This window comes from Penaeus japonicus, unplaced genomic scaffold (genome assembly GCF_977035675.1).
Source record: "Penaeus japonicus unplaced genomic scaffold, GWHDUDI00000001_assembly GWHDUDI00000042, whole genome shotgun sequence".
Lineage (NCBI taxonomy): Eukaryota > Metazoa > Arthropoda > Malacostraca > Decapoda > Penaeidae > Penaeus > Penaeus japonicus.
In genome coordinates this window covers 8,186,752-8,207,728 of record NW_028234444.1, presented here as the reverse complement: position 1 = coordinate 8,207,728, position 20,977 = coordinate 8,186,752, and the positions used below count along the sequence as shown (strand labels likewise).

At 39.4% G+C, this 20,977-nt stretch overlaps 2 protein-coding genes across 2 annotated transcripts in view; one reads left to right on the top strand and one right to left on the bottom strand.

Moving 5' to 3' along the window:
* The window catches only part of LOC122246867 (PIH1 domain-containing protein 1), a 32,987-nt gene extending 25,800 nt beyond the window's left edge, over window positions 1-7,187 (top strand). The window contains exons 3-7 of the mRNA XM_043005637.2: window positions 3,180-3,365; window positions 3,584-3,730; window positions 4,598-4,902; window positions 5,426-5,563; window positions 7,061-7,187. Of these exons, the coding sequence (XP_042861571.2) occupies window positions 3,180-3,365; window positions 3,584-3,730; window positions 4,598-4,902; window positions 5,426-5,563; window positions 7,061-7,096 (812 nt within the window). The 3' untranslated portion in view covers window positions 7,097-7,187. The remainder of the gene's footprint in view (window positions 1-3,179; window positions 3,366-3,583; window positions 3,731-4,597; window positions 4,903-5,425; window positions 5,564-7,060) is intronic.
* Window positions 7,188-7,989: 802 nt separating this feature from the next.
* The window catches only part of Kpc2 (Kip1 ubiquitination-promoting complex subunit 2), a 20,305-nt gene continuing 7,317 nt past the window's right edge, over window positions 7,990-20,977 (bottom strand). The window contains exons 4-8 of the mRNA XM_043007613.2: window positions 20,909-20,977; window positions 17,059-17,272; window positions 14,590-14,688; window positions 13,724-13,856; window positions 7,990-13,414 (exon numbers count right to left, since the gene is read on the bottom strand). The exon at window positions 20,909-20,977 is cut by the window's right edge and continues 143 nt beyond it. Coding sequence (XP_042863547.2) covers window positions 12,729-13,414; window positions 13,724-13,856; window positions 14,590-14,688; window positions 17,059-17,272; window positions 20,909-20,977 — 1,201 coding nt within the window. The 3' untranslated portion in view covers window positions 7,990-12,728. The remainder of the gene's footprint in view (window positions 13,415-13,723; window positions 13,857-14,589; window positions 14,689-17,058; window positions 17,273-20,908) is intronic.

The following is a 20,977-nucleotide window of genomic DNA, read 5'->3' as shown; positions in this document are numbered from 1 at the left end:
ATGCTACTATTTCCTTTTGGTAAGTTAGCCCCCCCCCCCTTTTTTAGATGGAATGTCACTATCTTCCTAATACATTTATATTCCTCAAGAGATAGTTAATCATTGCTGTATGCTATTTTAATTACCATGTCACCTGTTTAGAGCATGGGATGAGTTAACAATTAATAGTTTTGTTACACTAGTTACATTAGAGAAAAATACCCCTGACCAGACGCCCCTCTTTTAACATTACCAATTGCTCCTTAGCGGCAGCGGTTCCCAAGTAAGGGTACAAAGGTATTAGGAGGCTAAGTAGTTGCTAATTAGTTTACATTTACTTAGGGACACTGCAAGCTTTCAAAGTGGATTAATAATATCTTTAAATTAAGTTATTACTTTCCTTCTTCTGGTGACTTTCATGTTTGCCATTAGACCACACAGCCTTTTTCTTTCTTTTTCTCTCTTCTTCTTCTCCTTCTTCTTCTTCTTCTTCTTCTTCTTCTTCTTCTTCTTCTTCTTCTTCTTCTTCTTCTTTTTTTATTTTTATTTTTATTTTTATTTTTATTTTTCTTCTTCTTCTTCTTCTTCTTCTGAGTAGCTGTAAATCGCTGTAAACCGTGACACAGGTGTAAATGGACTCGTGTGGAATCGGGGAGCGGTTGAGAAAAAAAAACGTGGCAGAGAAAGGACTACGTGAGGTTTGTGCACCATCACAGAAATAAAAAGTTTGAGGACTACTGCTTCGTAGGCTTGCGCGTGGTAGATGAAAATATGGTACAAAACTGATCACGCATTTAGACTGAAAAGTTAAAAGTATTTTATTTGTAGATACTGTGATATTTCCACACTGCACATGGAAAGTAAACTGCCTGAATTGCAATATTTTCAAGCCGCTTCTTAACATAGGCAACAATTCTACAGACGAGGGTCAGTGCCCGATAGAGCGTCTGTGAAGTTTACGTTGATCAGCTGACAGAACTTAAATTGTATTCTCATGGCAAAGTTGAGTAGGTCAAGGTCACTGGGGGTACGAGCACCGGAGGGGACAGGCTAGTCGGCGAGGCAGTGCAGGCGGTCGAGGAAACACACTGGACTGTATGGCCACACTGATGAGATAATGGCAAGGAAGGACTTGCTCTCTCTCTCTTTCTTTCTCTTTCTCTCTTTCTTTCTCTCTCTCTTTCTTTCTCTTTCTCTCTTTCTTTCTCTTTCTCTCTTTCTTTCTCTTTCTCTCTCTCTTTCTCTCTCTCTCTTTCTCTCTCTCTCTCTCTCTCTCTCTCTCTCTCTCTCTCTCTCTCTCTCTCTCTCTCTCTCTCTCTCTCTCTCTCTCTCTCTCTCTCTCTCTCTCTCTCTCTCTCTCTCTCCTCTCCCCTCCCTCCCTCCCTCCCTCCCTCCCTCCCTCCCTCCCTCCCTCCTCTTTCACCTAATATTACGTACTTCCCTTCCTATTCCTGGTTATGGGAATACATAATACATACAAGCTGCTCGAAAAATAGTTCTTGAAAGTTCTTAACAACCAGGGTTGCTTTGAGCTAGACAGCTTTGTGACTCAATTAAGTAAGAGCTTGGTGATGAGTGCCTGTGTGTGTGTGTGTTTGTGTGTGTGTGTGTGTGTGTGTAATAGGATCTACTGACCGGGTGTAGAGCAAGAAATGAAATGTATTATTTTCACCGAATTAATGTGTGGACTTCGAGATACTTCTGGCCCTAGTTGTCATATTTGTTACTTCTTGTCAAATCCCGCTTTCTCTTAACCCCTTACTTTCGTCCCTAATATTATGAAATGGAAGTACAGTAAGTTCTCTCCCCTTCAGTAGCCAAGATGCGCCTGAAATCATTCAAAATTACCTAGCACACTGAGGGAACCACATTCCTAGGTAGCTTATCAGAAATGCTACAGTGGAAAGTTATTTTATTGCTTTGTAAAGCGTTAATATTATGTTACTTTTATGTTCCCATGCCTTCTCCCTCTCTTCTTCTTCGTCTTCTCCATTGGCTTCTTCTTTATCTTTCTCGTTTCGTTCTGCCTCTCGTCCTTCACTCCTCTTGTCCGTAATCTTTATCAACCGAAAAACTGCTGATGTAAACACGACGGAAATGCGCGGGAGCGATTCGCTTCGAGATGTGACCTCATTTTTTTCTATTAGTCTTGGTTCCTTTTTATTGTTATTGTTTGGTATTATTAATATTGTTGTTATTATTATCCTTGTGATTATTATTATCATTATTATTATTGTTATTATTATCGGTGCTGTTATTCGTGTTGTTACTCTGGGTATTACTATTACTATTGTTACTTTGGGTATCACTGTTACTATTGTTGTTACTCTGGGTATTACTGTTACTATTGTTGTCGTCGTGTAGGTTCACTTGTGTCTGAATATAATTAACGACGTGTCCTCAAAACCTTTGATTCTGTTTTGTTTCATGTTCTATTTATGTTAGTGAAAAAGGAAAGAAAGGCCAGATGTATATAAAAAATTTGTTTGGTGAAGTTATAATTGCTTATACTTGGAAGATGGCCAGACCAGACTTAAGAGGGGATTCATTATGTGATCAATAATTTTCTTTTCTACTTTTGTTGTGCGACATTACCAGATTATTGTATATATTTCAACTACTAACCGATTTTTTTCTTGGTAAAGAAAAGGCAAAACAAATGCCTCCAAGCACTAAGGTTAACGCCAAAGGGGCGGTGGCTCTTTAAAAATTGTACCATGATTCATTTTGGGAACAGCATGATGAGCCTAATAACAGGGATGTCAGTTCTCATATCCTTGGGTGGGGCAAGCCATGTCTGGAACCACTGTATCAGTTGAAAAGTTGCAAAGAATCCCTTGGAACCCTTTTACCAATTTTGAAAAAGAATGCTTATAGGGGCGATCCTTTGTTTGAGGTACGTAAGGTTAACCATTTCCTTTGAAGTAATAATAGTCAATGGGTTATCGGTGTAGCATATAACTAGGTCAAGAAGATTTCATGTCAGACGTATTTAATTGGTAATTGCGCTCAAAGGTTGGGGCAAACATGGAATAAAAATAATAGCTAATTTGGAGGCCTCCCTGGAGAGCTTTGGGTAGGACCAGTGCCTAAGCCCCCCCCCCATCTCCTTAAATGGCGCTTCTAACTAATGAGAGTAATAAACCTTTTTCTTTACACTGTCATAAACTCACTCTTTTCTTCTCCTTGTTTCCCTACAGGACTTTGCGTCAAGACACGCAATGAAGACAAACAGAAGTTGTTCATCAACGTGTGCACCTCCGAGGCCATCCCCCCGCCGGAAGACATCACGGACCAAGAGCTGATCGCCATCTTGGAGTCGGATAAGCCTTCGGATTTTCGCGTCCCGATGTCCATTGGCCAGCTGCACGAGGAGAAAGATAAGTGTGCGTGGCTTGCGGGTGTGGGTTTGTGCTGGTGTTTATATGCGTTTGTTCTATAGAGTTTTGTCTTTATTTTTTCCCTACTTTTTCCTCTTTAATCAGTATACGGTGTTGTTTGCTAATAGCATGATGTCTGTGCTGAGTAGGATTTCAGTATCTTGGAGATATGGAGAACTGCATATGATAAATACTATAACATACCATTGACTTTATATTGATAGCTGGCGAATCATGCATGGCTTGCGATGTGGTCATAAGCCCCAAGTTTTTCACCAAGATGACCGACAACCCTCTGTTCCACAACTTCTTCATGATTGCGACAATGGAAGGAATCGAAGAGAAGTACTCCATGGATTTGGACAAGAATGGTGAGTCTTGTTCTTTGGTATTTTTTTGTGCTTTGTTTATCAGTCTGTTTGTTGATGCTGTTGTTGCTACTACTACTATTATTATTATTATTATCATTATTATTACTGGTGTTATCATAATTATTGTTATTGTTATTGCTATAATTGTTTTTTTTATTATGACTGTTATTTTTATAATTATTACTTATTAATCATTAGTTACTATATATCTCCCTTCCATTTGTATCAACTGTTTCCATTCCTTTCCCTCTTTTACATTTTTATACCATCTTGTCTGCTTCTGTATTATTTTTCTTCCTTCATTGTCTTCCAACCTTCTCCGTTTCCCATTTTCCTCTTTCCCTTATTTTCTTTTCTATTCCTCACTGTTTCCCATTTCCCTCTTTCTCCTCACTTTCATTCTTCTTTCAATGACTCCTTTCTTGTTTTTTCTTCTTTCCCTCGTTTCTCTTTTCCAATTTATGCAGTTATTGTTGCTGTTTCTCTTGTTTTTATTTGTTTTTTTTTTGTTTTTTTTGTCTCCTGGCTTATTCTATTTTTTCGATCCTTTCTACATTGTTTTTCTCCTATTACTCATCTCTTCTTCCTTTTCCCTTCTTTCTCCTTGTTTGCCAGATATTCCAACCACAAGTTTTGTTAGAATTGTACGTTGTACCTGTTATTAACTTTCGCCTTTTTCTTGTAATTATTTTATTTAGGCCTGTCAAAGAACGTGTTCAGAGGGAAACTTCCTCATATTCTATTCATTTATGATCTGCACTCTTTTTTTTAAGGAACTGCAATATTAATTATAGATAGATTGATATAGGTAGACTTACAAATTCCTCAGAGTGGTTAGGAATAAGCATAGCATTGATATTCACGCAGGGTGGACAGTACTGAAGAACAAGAAATACTACGGAACATTGCCAGAGCAGACGGTGAGGACCTCCGTGCCATTGGTCCAAGAACTAAGTGGAGTCCGTCACTGGAAACCCGAAGATGTAAAGTCAGCCACGAGTTCCTCCTCGCCAAAGGTAGAGGCGGAGAAGCCTCTGATAACGGAGCTGTCGTCCAAAGCCTTGGAAGATGGCCCCAAGGAAAGGGAGAAGGCAGTGCCCAAGTACACACTGAGGAAGGCGGGAGACGAGCAGAGAAGAAGCTTGGAGGCCGAGGTCTCCCTGCCGAAGATGGTGAGTTTAGGTTTGTGGTTTGTGATGGCGGGTCTCCCGAGTCCTGCCTGACCAATGGCGGTTGCTTCTAGATTTCATATTTACTGCAACAGCAAAGTATTTTTACATTCTTCGGCTACGATTGAAATTCATAATCTTTTTTTTTTTTTTTTTTTTGAGTGGGTAAAAAAATAGAATTATATAACTGGCGATCAGTATTTCAGCTCTGTATTGTTAAAGCAGTGCTCTCTCGTTTCTTAGTCAAATTCAATGGCACATCAAGATCTTCATGGACAGAAAAAAAAAATATTGACACCTAGCTACTAACGCTAGCAGGATGAATGAAAAATGTACTGGGGGCATTATAAGGACAAGTGGATTTGTACTATAAATAATACATCCATACTTATGTGACCTTCAAATTATTTTTTGGATGCCTGATGTCATTCCTCAAATGTATCTATTTTTCAGAAGAATCATAAGAGAAATATCCCGAACGATAAACACCAGTATACATAAATGGCCATGCTCTATTTTGCTCCAGGTCAGTGGAAAGGAATTGCAGCTTGACGTGGGTGAAGATCGTCTTGTGGTCGAGACTTCTGATAATCTGCTGGACATTTTCCTCCCGTTTTCTATGGATTCCGATGGTGCCAGAGCATACTTCATAACGTCACAAAGGGTATGTTTTATAAACAAATTCATACACACACTCTAAAACACCCAATTGCGCCCACACTATTATATGCTAAAACATACAAGAACTAACGCACACACGCTCAAACAAGTGATAACACGCTCCAACAAACACACACGCCCAAACAAGTGATAACACGCCCAAACAAGTGATAACACGCTCAAACAAGCGCACAAGCTCGATCACCCACAGACGCTCAAACAAACACACACGTACCACACAAAACACACGTTTATATTTACATGTACAGGAAACACATCTGCATGTATCACAGTTATATCTCCTCTCCTTTCTCTTTCAGGGCAATGAGATTTGAAATATTCTAGATTAAGAAGGTGACATATGAAATATATCATAATATATGACCATAATATGAAATAAATATTGTAAAAGTGGTCTTCGTTCTCTTGTTCTTTCAATTTCTATTTCTCTTTTTCTTCTACTACTGCTCTCTTCCTCCTTCTCTTCATCTCTCCCTCCTACTGCTCCTCCTTCTCTCTCTCTTTGTGTTCTTTTTTTTTTCTTCTTCTTTTTCTTCTTCCTCCTCCTCCTCATTCTTGTCCTCTTCATCCTTCCTCCTATTCCTCTTCCTCTTCCTCTTCCTCTTCCTTTTTCCTCCTCCCTCCCCCCTCCCTCCTCCCCCCCCTCCTCCTCCTCCTCCTCCTCCTCCTCCTCCTCCTCCTCCTCCTACCTCCTCCTCCTCCTCCTCCTCCTCCTCCTCCCCCTCTTCCCTCCTCCTCCTCCTCCTCCCTCTTCCCTCCTCCTCCTCCTCCCTCTTCCCTCCTCCTCCTCCTCCCTCTTCCCTCTTCCTCCTCCTCCTCCTCCCTCTTCCTCCTCCTCCTCCTCCCTCTTCCCTCTTCCCTCTTCCCTCCTCCTCCCTCTTCCCTCTTCCCTCCTCCTCCCTCTTCCCTCTTCCCTCTTCCCTCCTCCTCCTCCTCCTCCTTCTTCCCTCTTCCCTCCTCCTCCTCCTCCCTCTTCCTTCTTCCCTCCTCCTCCTCCTCCCTCTTCCCTCTTCCCTCCTCCTCCTCCTCCCTCTTCCCTCCTCCTCCTCCTCCCTCTTCCCTCTTCCCTCCTCCTCCTCCTCCCTCTTCCTCCTCCTCCTCCTCCTCCTCCTCTCCTCCCCCTCCTCCTCCTCCTCCTCCCTCCTCCTCCTCCTCCTCCTCCTCCTCCTCCTCCTCCCCTCTTCCCTCCTCCTCCTCCTCCCTCTTCCCTCCTCCTCCTCCTCCCTCTTCCCTCCTCCTCCTTCTCCTCCCCTCTTCCCTCCTCCTCCTCCTCCTCCCTCTTCCCTCCTCCTCCTCCTCCCTCTTCCCTCCTCCTCCTCCTCCCTCTTCCCTCCTCCTCTCCCTCCTTCCTCCTCCTCCTCCTCCTCCTCCTCCTCCTCCTCCTCCTCCTCCTCCTCCTCCATGTTCCTTACAAAGCCTTATGATTATTAAACTGCAATCCAAACTTCCTTCCAACACAATACAATTAACTTTGTTACAGATGCTTCACGTGAGTGTACCAATTCTACATGCGTAACCTGTTTTTGTACACGTCACCAACCTATTTTACAAATTATACATGTAAGTTCCTGATAATGGAAAAATAAATAAACAAGTACGTTGCACATTTCCATGTTTTTCCTTGATTTCCTTATGTAGATTTTTCTATTTTGTAGTTCATCTTGTATGTGAGTGGTGCTGTTGCTATGATTAATATGATGATAAATATTATCACAAGTTATTAAGTAAGAAAATGTATTATAATTTTAACTATGGCATGATATTTGCCAGAGATGAAATTTGTCAAGGAACCAAAAATAAGTTGTTTGAAAAAAAAATCACTTTATCATATACTTAAACTTTGAGAATATACCCAATCAAGATTTATTTCTGCCTCATTTGGTTATTGAACTGTTTTAAGTACTTCATCTATTTTATACTTCTTTACTTTTTATCATTACTCCTGTGTTGCATATATGACAAAAGGATGAAGGAAGACATGTGGTGCTTTGTAACTGTTTTAAACATAAGCATCATAAATTCAATATTACACTAAAAAAATACCAGTTATCAATACTATTAATGTCCTTTTAGTTATTTCTCTCTGTTATTATGAAGTTACCTAAAATGTACAACTAACACTCTGACAAGAGCATCCTAACCCATTTATTTTGCATAATTTAGCCTGATCATGTAGTATTAGGATGCAAGATCATTTTGAGAAATTTTGAAGAAATAGCTTAATCACATATTCCACAAATGTGGCTAGTTGCATAGTGGTCGAGAAAGTGCAGTCTGAAAGGTTGAACAATTTATCCACTAAAAACACAGAGAACAGAAAATTCAAGAATTTGAATTATCCTACTGACCTCTTCATTTGTTTAAAGGGAGACTTTCCTTCTTTTTAAAATGGATGGAATCACATGAAACTTAAGTTTGGATATGTATATTATTCATACAAATAATAGCCCATGTAGTTACATTGCACATTATATAAAGACATTAATTCACTTGGTTATTAACCCCTAAAGGATACAGTCTTAAGATATGACACAGAAAAGATCTCTTCTCTCTGCTCTAATTCAGTCAGCACAGAACAATGACATGGCAGATAAATTTCAATAATCAATCAGTCAACACAAAAAAATGAGTTGTACTTTCAGAATCTATACACCCCATTCTACTTCACAATAATTTTCTGGTTTCCTATGGAATATTGGTACAATTTGCACATGTCTTCACCTGAGCATGACTAAATTTAGTATGCACATCCTTTCAGTGTAACACTGCAATGAAATCTATGGACATCTTTAGAGAACAAAGTACTCACTATGGTATATCTTACAAAAATCTGATAACAAATCAAAACTATGTTTCAACTTAGGGCTTATCTAAGTTATTAAGGCAATCCTAAAGAGATACATTTTGATACAGAAAATTCTATGAACTTGTTTAGAGCAAAAACTTTTGATCTTAAATTAAAATCACTCATTAGTATTACATTATCACATTTACTTAACCATTCACAGTATATATACACATTAATTGCCTACATTTTAATCATACCAGTATATTGCATTCTTGGTGTTGGAAGTCTTACGACCCTATAGGGTATCCACAGTTGTGTAAAGCACATTTTTTCATGGATATGTGATTTTCACATTTTTGGCATCTTATGGGTATCTATCAATTACAAATAACTCACACCAAAGATATATCTAAACAATTTAAGGATTACTTCAGTCCCAAGTTTGTGCCCCTACCAATAACCAGAAATTCGGATTATTCAAGAAAACCTTGCAATCCTCTCCTCATGTGTTATGTGGTGCATTGTTTGTGCACTGACAATCTGAATCTACATTGTAAGTGTATCATTATCATCCTCAACATTCTATATACACCATAATTAATTACTTAATTGAATATGGGGGCATCTAGTTATATCTTTTTAAATCATGTATAAAATTGTTAATTTTCTCTACCTTTAATAGAACATAATTTGTGTAACTCCATAAATATGAAGATGTCAGTAGCTTTTAAAAATATACATGCCTGCATTTGTTTAAAAAATGAGACCATTGGTATCAGTTTGTGAGCTGCCACCAGTTGCTAGCACTATGATATTCTGACTTAGTCAGGCGGCTGCTGTATTTTACTGTACCGTGTCTGGTGTCAAAATTTCAGATGTTGATAGGACTATAACCAAATATTCATTTTTCAGTTATGTCTATTTTTATCAGGAGTAAATGAAATGAAGCATAGAAGGAAACATTTACATGTTCTTGCTAATTTAACATTCTGCAATTTCCCAAATTTAGACAAGACTTCAACAAGATATTTTTCTGCTTAATGATACAGTAATAAAGTAGAGCATTTGAATCCCAATAGGCTACATTATAGCAAACCTGATGTCAAAGTGAATTTATATTCTAATATATGTAGTCAGTAAGAAAAAGTTCTCAAGACATCTTTGAATACAGTAGAAAATGCAGATATTTCACTTAGACAAGGAAAAAATTAATTGGCTCCTCTCAATCAAGGAATCATGATATTTTCATAACAACACTATTGCTACACTCCATGCTTGAAATGTCAAATAACTTCAGCCCCTACGAGCTAGTCTGTGTAGTATCCCTTAAAATCAGTATAGTGTTTTGGTTTCGCTACATTTGTTGATGATCTCAATCCATAATCTCCAGCTGACTGGCCATTTTTGCCCAGCATAAATTTGTCATTCCTTCTAAACTACTAATCCCAAATTACTGATTAAGTCTTTTAACAAGGTATCATTTAAAAGTGCTGGAACAACATAGTGTAAGTTGGTTTCATTGGTTGCAAAGTGAAGATGATTAAATATATACTTTTGCGAAAATCTTGGGACTAGCCTGGGAAAGCCCACACCTCGACTGATGACACCCAATGCATTGGGGTTTTAGGAAATCATGTGTAATTGTTAGTTCTTGGTTTGATTAATCTTTAATCTTTATTAGTAATATTCTCGAAGGTGTAAATTCTGAGTCTCGTGAAAGCCTTCTAACTCCATGGATGCAGATATCTAGAACTACATTAACTGTGCATAGGGCAATAAACACATTGGGAAGTCTGTTATTGAAAAATCAATTAAGGAATGAACAAACTTAATTCCCTTTTTTGTCACATAATAGTATTAAATACAAGGATTTCAATTAGATATCACAGAACATACACATTCTTAAGATGACTTCACTTTAATGTTAATATGAAGAAGAAATACAAGTAAATGATTTTACTGATATGCTTCAAAATAATTGTCATTAAGTGTGTAAGTGATACTAATGTTTGTGTAGATGTATGTATATGTGTGTGTGTGTGTGTGTGTGTGTGTGTGTGTGTGTGTGTGTGTGTGTGTGTGTGTGTGTGTGTGTGTGTGTGTGTGTGTGTGTGTGTGTGTGTGTGTGTGTGTGTGTGTGTGTGTGTGTGTGTGTGTGTGTGTGTGTGTGTGTGTGTGTGTGTGTGTGTGTGTTTGTGTGTGTTTTCTTAACACAACTTACCATGTGTATGTATGCATATGTAATGAAGTATTGCTATAATAAAAAAAGGAAGTCAAACTACACTCCCTCTCAGCAGCAGCACCTTTTTGATGTTCCACTTAAAGAAGACTAAAGCAGTTTGACATACATAATTTTTCCAGATTTTGTTTCCTTTTTATTATAGCAGTATTTCATTTATTTTAGCCACACTTTATGTGGCTATAAGAAATCAAGAAAAATCAACAAACCTTCCTATTAGCAAAACACTCAATGGGGTGGCAATTACCTAACTGTGTCATATGATACCATATTCTACAAAAGCTGGTTACATTGTTTTATTTTTATTTTTTATTTTTTTTCATACAGAAATGGTGTACTTTAAGTTCACCTATCACATTCCCAATAAAACCTGAAGCACATAATATAGACATACACCAACATCAAGGGAAGGCAGTTTGTTCCATTTAGCATATGAAGTCGTTCACTGCATAATTAAATGTCACATACATGAGTACCACCCGTAGATAAATTTGTCATCAGAATTTTACCCATTAACTACCAAAAGCAGGCTTACCCCAACAGCCTTCCTTCAAAAAGGCTTGTTAAGCTCTCCTTCCAATCACTTAATAAACTTAGTGCCAACAAAACATGTATTACCATCTGTGGGTAGTACTGCAAAACCTTGATATTATTTATCATGAACAAACTCACACCTCTTGGGTATATAAACTGTCATTCTTAGGTAAGTGTAAATACTGAACAAAATTCTGCAAAAGCTGTTAAAAAACAACAACATCAAAATTAGAAGAATTGGAGCTGCAATAATTATGTATTAATGTAGATGACATGTTTTCCCATCTGGTCTGTACATGTAGCCCTGAACCATGCTGTCCTATAGGGGTTACCTCCTACATAGATGGAGATCTAAAGTTGGGGAGAACTGTTGAAAGAGTGGTGTAGTATTGGAGAAGTATTTGGGCAATGTTGGAGTGCCAAGGCGAGTGTTGGGGGAATAGCGTAGTGTTGGAGAAGTGTAAGGGCCATGTTTTGGGAGTGTTGGAGGGCTGGTGTAGCACTGGAGGAATTGGGCAAGAGAGAGTGTAGACTCATATTACAGTGACTGTGCATCATGCAAATTTATTATAATCTAGTATATTTATTGATAATGGTCTTATAAGCAACCTTTAAGAAGTTTCCTGTTCAGTTCTAAAATTGTGTTTATGCTTGCCATACAGAAAAACACGTTCAAACAATAATGTAGGGATGGCATAGTCATCCAAACTATGTTGCCTTTCTTTTTCTTTCTCTTTTTTGTTTCTTTTCAAACACAATATCACCAAAGCTATGTTTATACACTTGACATAAATTTACAGAGAAAAATGTTCAGGGAGACAAAATACATTAACACTGAGGGGAAACAATGTTCATTTAGTTACATTTTTATATAGAATCATATATACAAAACAATAGATATTTATAGCTCTACCCATTTCTTCCAATATCTTGAACTCATTGACGACAGGGCTATTTTGGCTCTAAATGGTTGAAATGCCGAGATATTCTAACGCATAAGCCTAATGCCAAGGGTTTCTCGACCGCACTAGCCACGAACGAGGGCTGTACGCCCGATCACCCGGCGCGCCAGCCTTGACTAAATATCTCATCCCCGGCATCTGACCCAAAAACCACTAAACGTAATAGCAAATCAACCGGCGCGAATGGGTTAAGTAAGAACCAAAGAATTTTAGTGTTAAATATGAAAAGCTAAATTATAGGTAATGCATAGGCAGAAAATATCATCTGCACTTTTGAAGTACATCATAATGATAACTTATGAAGTCAAGATAGCAACCAAGAGTATCTGGCAGATATACCCGTTTGTGGCAGAGAAAGGGTTAGAGAAGCTGAGATGAAAATTCACTGTGAGGGGATACAGAATCTGTTCGATTAGTAAGAAACAAAGAGTTTGCATAAACCATGTGTTGTCCTTTAAACTCTTAACCCAATAATGAAAGGGTGCCTAACGACCTAACTGGCAGTCTGGATGCACAGTCTGTCATTAAGAGGTTAACAGCAAATACATACAATGTAATTAGGCTTCATGCTAGAAGACCAGCTCTATTAAATGAGTTAAATGACAAATGCACTAATTTTTTTTCTTCATTTTGTTTCCATAACATGAGAATCAGTCCTATCTTCCATTTCTACATCATTGCTATCTATAGATGTAAATGGATTGACACAATTTTGCGTATGTCTTGCACTGGCTTCATAAGACTGTCTTTCTGGAGCTGGCTGACTTCCTGTCAGGTCTGAAAGGCTACGTGCTCCACTTCTTGCCCTGACTGGCGACCCAGAAAGAGACATTGACTCTTCCGAGTTTAGCCGTACAGCTGGTACAGTATGAACAGTTGCAGGAATGGGGGAAGCATTCATGTGCAGACTGGAAGGCATGGGTCCAGGGGATGATCTGCGCATGGCTACCGGCGACATGGAGAGTGAATGTGACGGTTGGTCAAAACTACTGCTAGTGCTTCTCATGCCTGCCATCCCATTGCTACTAGCACTTCTGATGCCAAGGGGAAATGACTGAGTGTAAGTTACATTGGCAAATTGTGATTGTTGAAGTGGAGATGGATTAACAGATGTGCTGACTCTCATTATACCTAAAGTGCGTGACACAGCTGTTGGATCAACTGGTCCTGATGATGCTAGAGGACGATTATGACTCAGACAATGTTTTTCAGCATGGTAAATCCTCAGAACTTGGCTAACAACTGGGTGTGTGTCTGGGTCACTTAACCACATATTAGCATTATTAGGGCTTTCAAACAGCATCATCAGCGCTGAAACCATAAAAAAAAGGTATCAGTGTCAAGTGGCTATGTTTAATAGATTAAAATTTAATAATGAACTGATAACTAATGGTAATCAACTAGCTAACAGTTATTATATGTTGTGTACAGTGTATATCATAAGCTCTTGTCTATAATTGTAAAACTACACATAAAACACAGATACTATGCTTAAGAAAACATAACTATACAGAAAAACCTTGGCTTATATTCAAAAGTTTATCAAATAATTCCTAAAAATGAATAAACCTGGGTGTATACATAGTAAGCAGTACCTCATAAATAGATGGGTTATCTTACCTAAAAGTGTTTTTGGCTTTGGTAATGCCAGTTGTATAACAGGAGATGCAAGAATGGCTGAAATAATTGGTGAATCTCGTTCCAATCCTCTGTCATCTGGCATTGCTGAACGGTTACTCAAAAGCAATTCACACTGAAAAGTATGATAAATATTAAATTTAGCCTCACACACACTAACCACAAGCACACTCACTCTCACTCTCTCTCATTCTACTTGTTAACCCTCTCTGGACGGGTGGTACAGTACTGTACCGCTCATTCAAAAACCCAGTGGCCGGGCGGCACAGTATTGTGCCAGCCATTTAATTGATTTAGGCCTAAGAATTCGAAAGCCCCGGCATTGTGACATTCAAGGCTAGAATGCCCCCATCGTGAGTGGGTTAATTTGAGGGAGGCTCCATATCATTATCTACATCAATCTGAAAGTGTTCTTTACTTACTGCACTACTGTTCGGTCATCATTCATACACTCTCAAATGGCCAACTTGACTATAAAAAACACCTCATTTTCACCTTATGAATAATAATGACAGCTCTGCGAATTTTTTAAAATTATTTTTCTATTCTTCACTTTACAACTTACATACAGCAAAAGTTTTTTGTTTTCAGCAACTTTTTAACCCAAACTTTTTAAATGCACTAAACAATCATATATATCTATTCAGTTTGAGTGCCACAAAAAATTAGTAGTATTTTTGGAATCTACCGATCAAAATCTACACATAAGACTTGTTAACATTACAATAATTAACTGGCAGCCTATAGAATATGAAACAGGTTGCCTACTTCTCCTGAGCATGACTAAATTTACTAAACATCCATTAGGGGTTATTAATCACAAGGCTCTGAGTATATTCTATACTTACTGCACTACTCTGTTTATTTCCACTGCAACGAAGTGCTTCAGTGACCTGCTCTTCGCTGAAACCCATGTTTACTAAATTTTCCATGGCCTGCATGTTGGGCTGTAATGCAAGAACATAATCTATTAAACACTGACATACCACTAATCTCATTCAATCGCCACAACCTTAACCCTTTCCCGACAGGGCACGCGCTACACGAAAACCCCTACACCGGGCCATTGCAATATTGCATTGGAAACGTCACACTGGCATGACGCCCCGGCATCGGGAATTTAGCTGTGTCACACGAGTGTGACGCACCGTCACCATAGGGTTAAGAGACTGCAGCCATATTTGTGATAAATATTAAATAAATTATTAGAGCCAGGCAGGCCCAGTGTAAATAGGTTTAGCAATGGTAATTATGCAGATGAGTGTGCTCAAGCAAGTCCACGACAAAAAATGAGAATTGAAGAAGACTCAAAAACATGTAAACTGCTCATAGTGATAAATGATAAACATAGAAAAAAATGTGAAAGCATTAACCCATTGGGGATGTGATATCATGTCATGGGAATATTTCGCTCCAGCTGGATGATGTCTTATCACATCATGATCAACGGCTCCTACAATGCACAATTCCTATGGGTATTTACATACGTAACGATGTAAAACATTGTCACGTAGTTAAGAGGGGAGGAGGACCCTTTGGGTATGGAGGGAAAAAAACTAAGGTAGCTAGTTGCCTGGTAAAAGAATAAAGTCGGAGTTAAAAAAAGAAGGGGGGTGAGACTCCTTGCTTGGTAGTTTACATTGGTGTGGGTTGCATCAGATTGGCAAGAGGGGGTTGGGTTGTGGTTATCTGGAACAAGCTGTGCTGTCTGAGGAGGTAAGTGTGCTAAGAAGGTGGAAAGAATGCGCGAAATTGTACAAACTATCATGGAAGAAAGCTGTTAGCTCATAGTCTGAAGATCTGGAAAAGAGTGGTAAAAGCAAGACTAAGGGCAAGTAACAATCAGCAGACCACTGTATGGATTCATGCCAGGTAGGAGTATATCAGATGCCATATTTGCTTAGTAAATGTTGATAGAAAAGTATAGGGAAAGCCAGAAAGAGTTGCACTGCGTATTTGTGGATGTTAAGACAGCATATGATAGGATGCCAAGAGATAAATTGTGGTATGGCATGAGGAAGTCTAGAGTGAACTGGAAGTGAGCGTAGTGCATGATATTTACAAGAACAGTCTAACAGCAGTGAGGTGTGCAGTCAGAACTATGGAATGGTTTAGTGTAGAGGTAGGATTGCACCAGGGATTAGCTCTATGCCCTATCCGGTTTGCTATGAAGATGACCAGAATAACTAATGCTATTAGACAGGACTTTCCATGGTATATGTTATTTGCCAATGACATAGCAATCTATGGAGATACTAGAGAGGAGGTTAAAACAACCTGGAAAGTTGGCAACATGCACCAAAAAGTAGGGGTAGGAGAGTCAGCTAAAGTAAGACAGAGTACATGTGTGAGGAAGTGAGGAAGAAAATGCAAGTGGGATGGAATGCCTGGAGAAGTCTTGGGAGTGATCTGTGACAGAAGAATATCTGCAACTTTGAAAGGGAAAGCTTGTGGGGTGGCAGTAAGGCCAGCCATGCTGTATGGTTTGGAGACAATAGCTCTAACCATGTGGCACGAGGCAGAAATAGAAGTAGCAGAGATCGGGATGTTAAGGTTCTCACTGGGGTAATGAGAAAGGATGAGATTAGAAATTAATATACAAGAGGAAAAACACAAGTGGAAAAATTTGGAAATAAGGCAAGGGAGGTAAGCTTTGGGTGATTTGGGCATGTGATGAGGAACCACCAGTGAGAGAAGATATGAGAGCAGTTGGTCTGATTAAAGAAGATGTAGAGGATAAAGGAAAATGGAGACAGATGATCTGCTGTGGTAACCCCAAAAATGGGAAAAGGCAAAAGAAAAAAATGAAGATTATGGATCTTGCATCAGGGAATTACTCATACTTGTTTATTCCTTTTTCTATTGGTATATTGCTGTCCAGGCACAGATCCTAGACCCATCCTCCCTTTTTAGTTACTAGCTTCAAGCCCTTTTATGTGTGTAATAAACCTCCTATTCATAATTACACTTCATTAATTACTTTATATCCATGTTTTTCTTTATATTTACAGCCTTGCCTTTTTTTTAGGCTATTTGTTAATTTCAGTAGGTAGGACATTTTAGATATAGCAGGAGCTTTCCCTAAGTGTTTATACAGATAAAAAATAAAACAGAAGTGTAATTCTACCAATATCTGATAGAATTAGTCAACACCTTTTCAGTACTGACACTGAAACAGTTCTCATGGTAGGTGGTTTCATTTAACAAATTAAAGAAACTTTGTCTTGAATTACTAGTATGTTTCTATGACACAATGATGGAATAATTATACCTGGAAAGCAGATAATGGTAAAGAATAAAATTCAAGATCATCAGACCTGGAACCATTTACGATGATATTGTAAAAAGGTGTTTAATATCCTTTTGGCTGGATCCTGGGACATATCACTGGCAGCTGAAGAAACTGCGGCATGTGCTGCTGTCTGTTCCGTAGCCATCCTGTTGCTTGCTGAGTCCGCTTCCTCGCTGCCAGTTGCACTGTCACTTCTGTTGCCTTGCTCCAAAAGCCATTCCATTGCCTCCATAACATTTCTGAGTATATAAAAAAAAAAAAAAAAAAAAAAAAAAAAAAAAATCATGATCATCTCGCAAAATAATATATGAAGATGACTTAACCCACTGCAAACAGGTGTCATGCCATACATGAAGCATGTGCTTTGGCCTGATGACGGGGATCGTGATGTTCATGATATGGGGATTTTGGATTACTTTGTTATTTTATTGTGCTATGAGTAAAGAGTGAGTGATGATGGCAATTGCAATCATAATAACTATAATTATAATATTAAGCAAAATGGGTTTCACCTAAAATGCAAAACCTAGATGGCATGACTTTCTCCTAGTTCTAGCAGGAGAGAGAGCCTTGAATGGCACCCAGCCACGGTCTCTAGCAATCCCTATCTTTATAGAGTGATGGCGCACAGCAAATTGCCAAACTCTGTAGCATGAAACTGCATCATTATGAAACAAACCCCATCCTGGAGCCTGGGCAAGCAAATCTATCTCCCATCCCTAATGGGTTAAGATTTAAGAGATATCATTTTCAGGGGAATTTTTCAAATTCAGTTACTCACCCACATTGACATTCTCTTAATTTTCTATTCAGACATTTAACCCATTGTAGGCAGGGGTAGATTTACTTACCTAATCCTCAGGATGTTCACTAGTGCCACCTATGCAGCACCCAATGGATTATATTCCAGAGCAGGGCAGCTCCACATGCCATATTGTGACCTTTCCTGCTCTCTTTCATCCATTCATTATAAAACAAGTCATTTTTGTGCTCCCCTTTTTTTGTGTTCTGCTGGCTTATGAGACTTATATGTGTCATATGACAGGGTTCAATGTTACGACTGACTAATATTGTAGTATGGGGGCTATATCAGCTCATTATTTTCTTTAAACTAAGTGTGACTGAAGTATTATGGTTTTATGTATCTTTTTAGCATTCATGTACTATCTTCAACAAATATGAAAAATAAATATCCACAGTGCATATAACATGAAGAGAGGGGGAAGAGGAAGGAAACATGTGCTTATGACTGCAAGTGCCATAGCACAAGATAGCTTTACTGGCACTGGGGTACATTGTAGACACAGGGCATGGTTTAACCCAATCCCAACGGGCCCGGCGAGAACTGGCAACCCTCTACGCCGGGCCTAAGTAATATCGCCTCGGGGACATCACACTGGTGTGTCGCCCCATTATCAAGTACGACGGTGTGTCACACAGGTGTGACACACCGTCGTCACCTTCCTCTTCTCATTCTGCTTCCACATCCTTCATTGCACCTTTGTGTGTCTCATTGTTCTCTGAAGATAGAGTTTGCTAGAGACCATGGATGGGTGCCCTTCAAGGTTTTTTTTTTTTGCTGGTGCTAGGAGAAAGTGTTTTGGATTTTAGTTTAAACCCATTTTGGATAATCCATTGCGTATGGGTGTCATGACATACATGTCGGCAGCAATTAGGCCTAAGAGACGGGTGTCAATGCGGACATGATGCAACATCAGGATCTGCTCACAGTCATGAAGTATTATGGCTGTAACGGCACTAGCTCTAGAGCTACAGGGTTTCAAAGTCAGCCAAAACTCGTATTTTATGATGGATTTATGGAAAAATATTGTTTGGGCTAGTCTGCGCTACCCGGAGGGAGGAGAAAACCCTTTCCCCATCCTTCTAATTCTTAGCCAGTGCCACTAGTGTTGTAGACCGTTCACTTTGATGAACAGTTAGGTCGTTAGGTGCCACATCAGCAATGTGTTATTAATACTGTAGCTATAGAAATTATGATTGCTATTGTCATCGTCACCCACTTAACCCAATAGCGGCAGACTATTCACTCACTCAGGTAGCAGCTGGCTGTATCAGCCATACAAAAGGCCATGATGTGAGATCGCATCATCAGCGGGAAGACCTGACAGGCCATATCATGATATCACATCATCCATCATCAATGAGTTAACAGAGTTATTACACGTAGTACAATAAAGAATCACAGCGATCCACTCTCCCTCAACTTCAAACATGGTAGGATGACTATCATCATACATGTCATTACGCTCACCATCAGGCCGAAAATTTATACACCATCTGTCATGACACCTATCCACAATGGGTTAATGATATACTACCAAAGAAATATAGCTTTCCATAAAACTTCTTCATAGTGTTCTACCTTCTATAATATGATAAAAGGCACCAACATTTATAAGCCTTTAACCTAATCGTTCCAGGTGACATCCTTTCTCGTCAGGGCAATATTTTGCTTCCTCCAGGTGATGTCCCAGCACATCATGAATAGGTTAAGAGCTGGACATAATACATACTGATATACATTTAATAAAGTGCAAGAAGGTAAATGAAAAGAAGAAATTATTTTACTCCTTATGTATGTTCCACCTCTACCATATGGGTAACTCGACAATGTTCCTCTTAAATGTGCAATATGCAAAGAAAAAAAATAATAAGTCAATTGTTTTTATTGCAATTTTATCAAATTTGTCCTTGCCCTAAACTCCATAACCTTGTGAGTATTGTGGCGCGCCGGACGCCAAATTAGAGCACTACCTGATGGAATGCGAGCACACTCGCTTCCTCAGGCAGGGCCCAGAGACGACAGCCGCCGGACTGGTTAGACGGCTATGCCTGTCACTAGCCCCCTGGCAACTGGAGCGCCTACAGGCAATCCGACCGCCACGGTAAAAGTTCAGTTATGATGATCAGATGGGTCAGCACTTATAGCCAATAGAGACCGGGCTACCCCATCCACACAACCCGGGTGAAGCGACGTCTTCTCAAAATCTCTCTGAACTGAGCTGAATTGAATTCAGCGATGATGATCAGATAAGATTAGATAAGATGAGTCAGCACTCATAGCTGGCAGAGGCCGGGCCGCCTTGAGCACATAGCCCGGGCGAAGCGACGTCTTCGCATATCTGTCTGAACTGAACTGATCCATAACCCATTAACGACCAGGCTGTTTTGGCTCAAAATGGTTAAAATGCCGGGATATTTCAAACGCTTAACCCGTTCCTGACAGGGCTATTTCGGCTTTAAATGGCCAAAATGCCGGGACAATCAAACGCATAAGCCTAATGCGTCAGGATTCTTGGCCACTCTGGCCGCGAGCGAGCGCTGTGCACCCGTTTACCTGGCGCGCCATCCTGGACAAAATAACTCGTCCCCAGCGTCTGGCCCAAAAAACACTAGATGTGATATGTAGTCACCCGTCGTTAATGGGTTAAGCTTAATGCCTCGGGATATTCACCCGCACTGGCGGCTGCCAAGCACTATTTGCCCATTCACCTGGTGCGCCAGCCAAGAGGATAGACATGATGAAATATCTCATCCCCAGTAGCTGACACTGCCAAAACTTGACGTGATATCTTGTCACCTGTCATTAAGGGATTAAGTATGCGCATACTGAATTTTGTCATGCTCAGGTGAAGACATGCACATTCTGTAATAATATTCGACAGGAAAGCAGAAAAAGATTGTAATATTTTGAAGTACCATCATGTAGATTCTAATAATACAACTCATTTTTTTGTGCAAATTGAATTAGAAGAGATTGTTTAGTACATTTCCACATCAGATGGTAACACATTGGGGTTTAATCACACTCATCCCTCAAAGAAGGAGACTAACCACATTAGATTCTGTCTCACCTTTTGGCATGCAGTGCTTTGGTAGCTTCTGCTTCTGGGAACCCCATGTCTGTCAACTGTCGGAGCGCA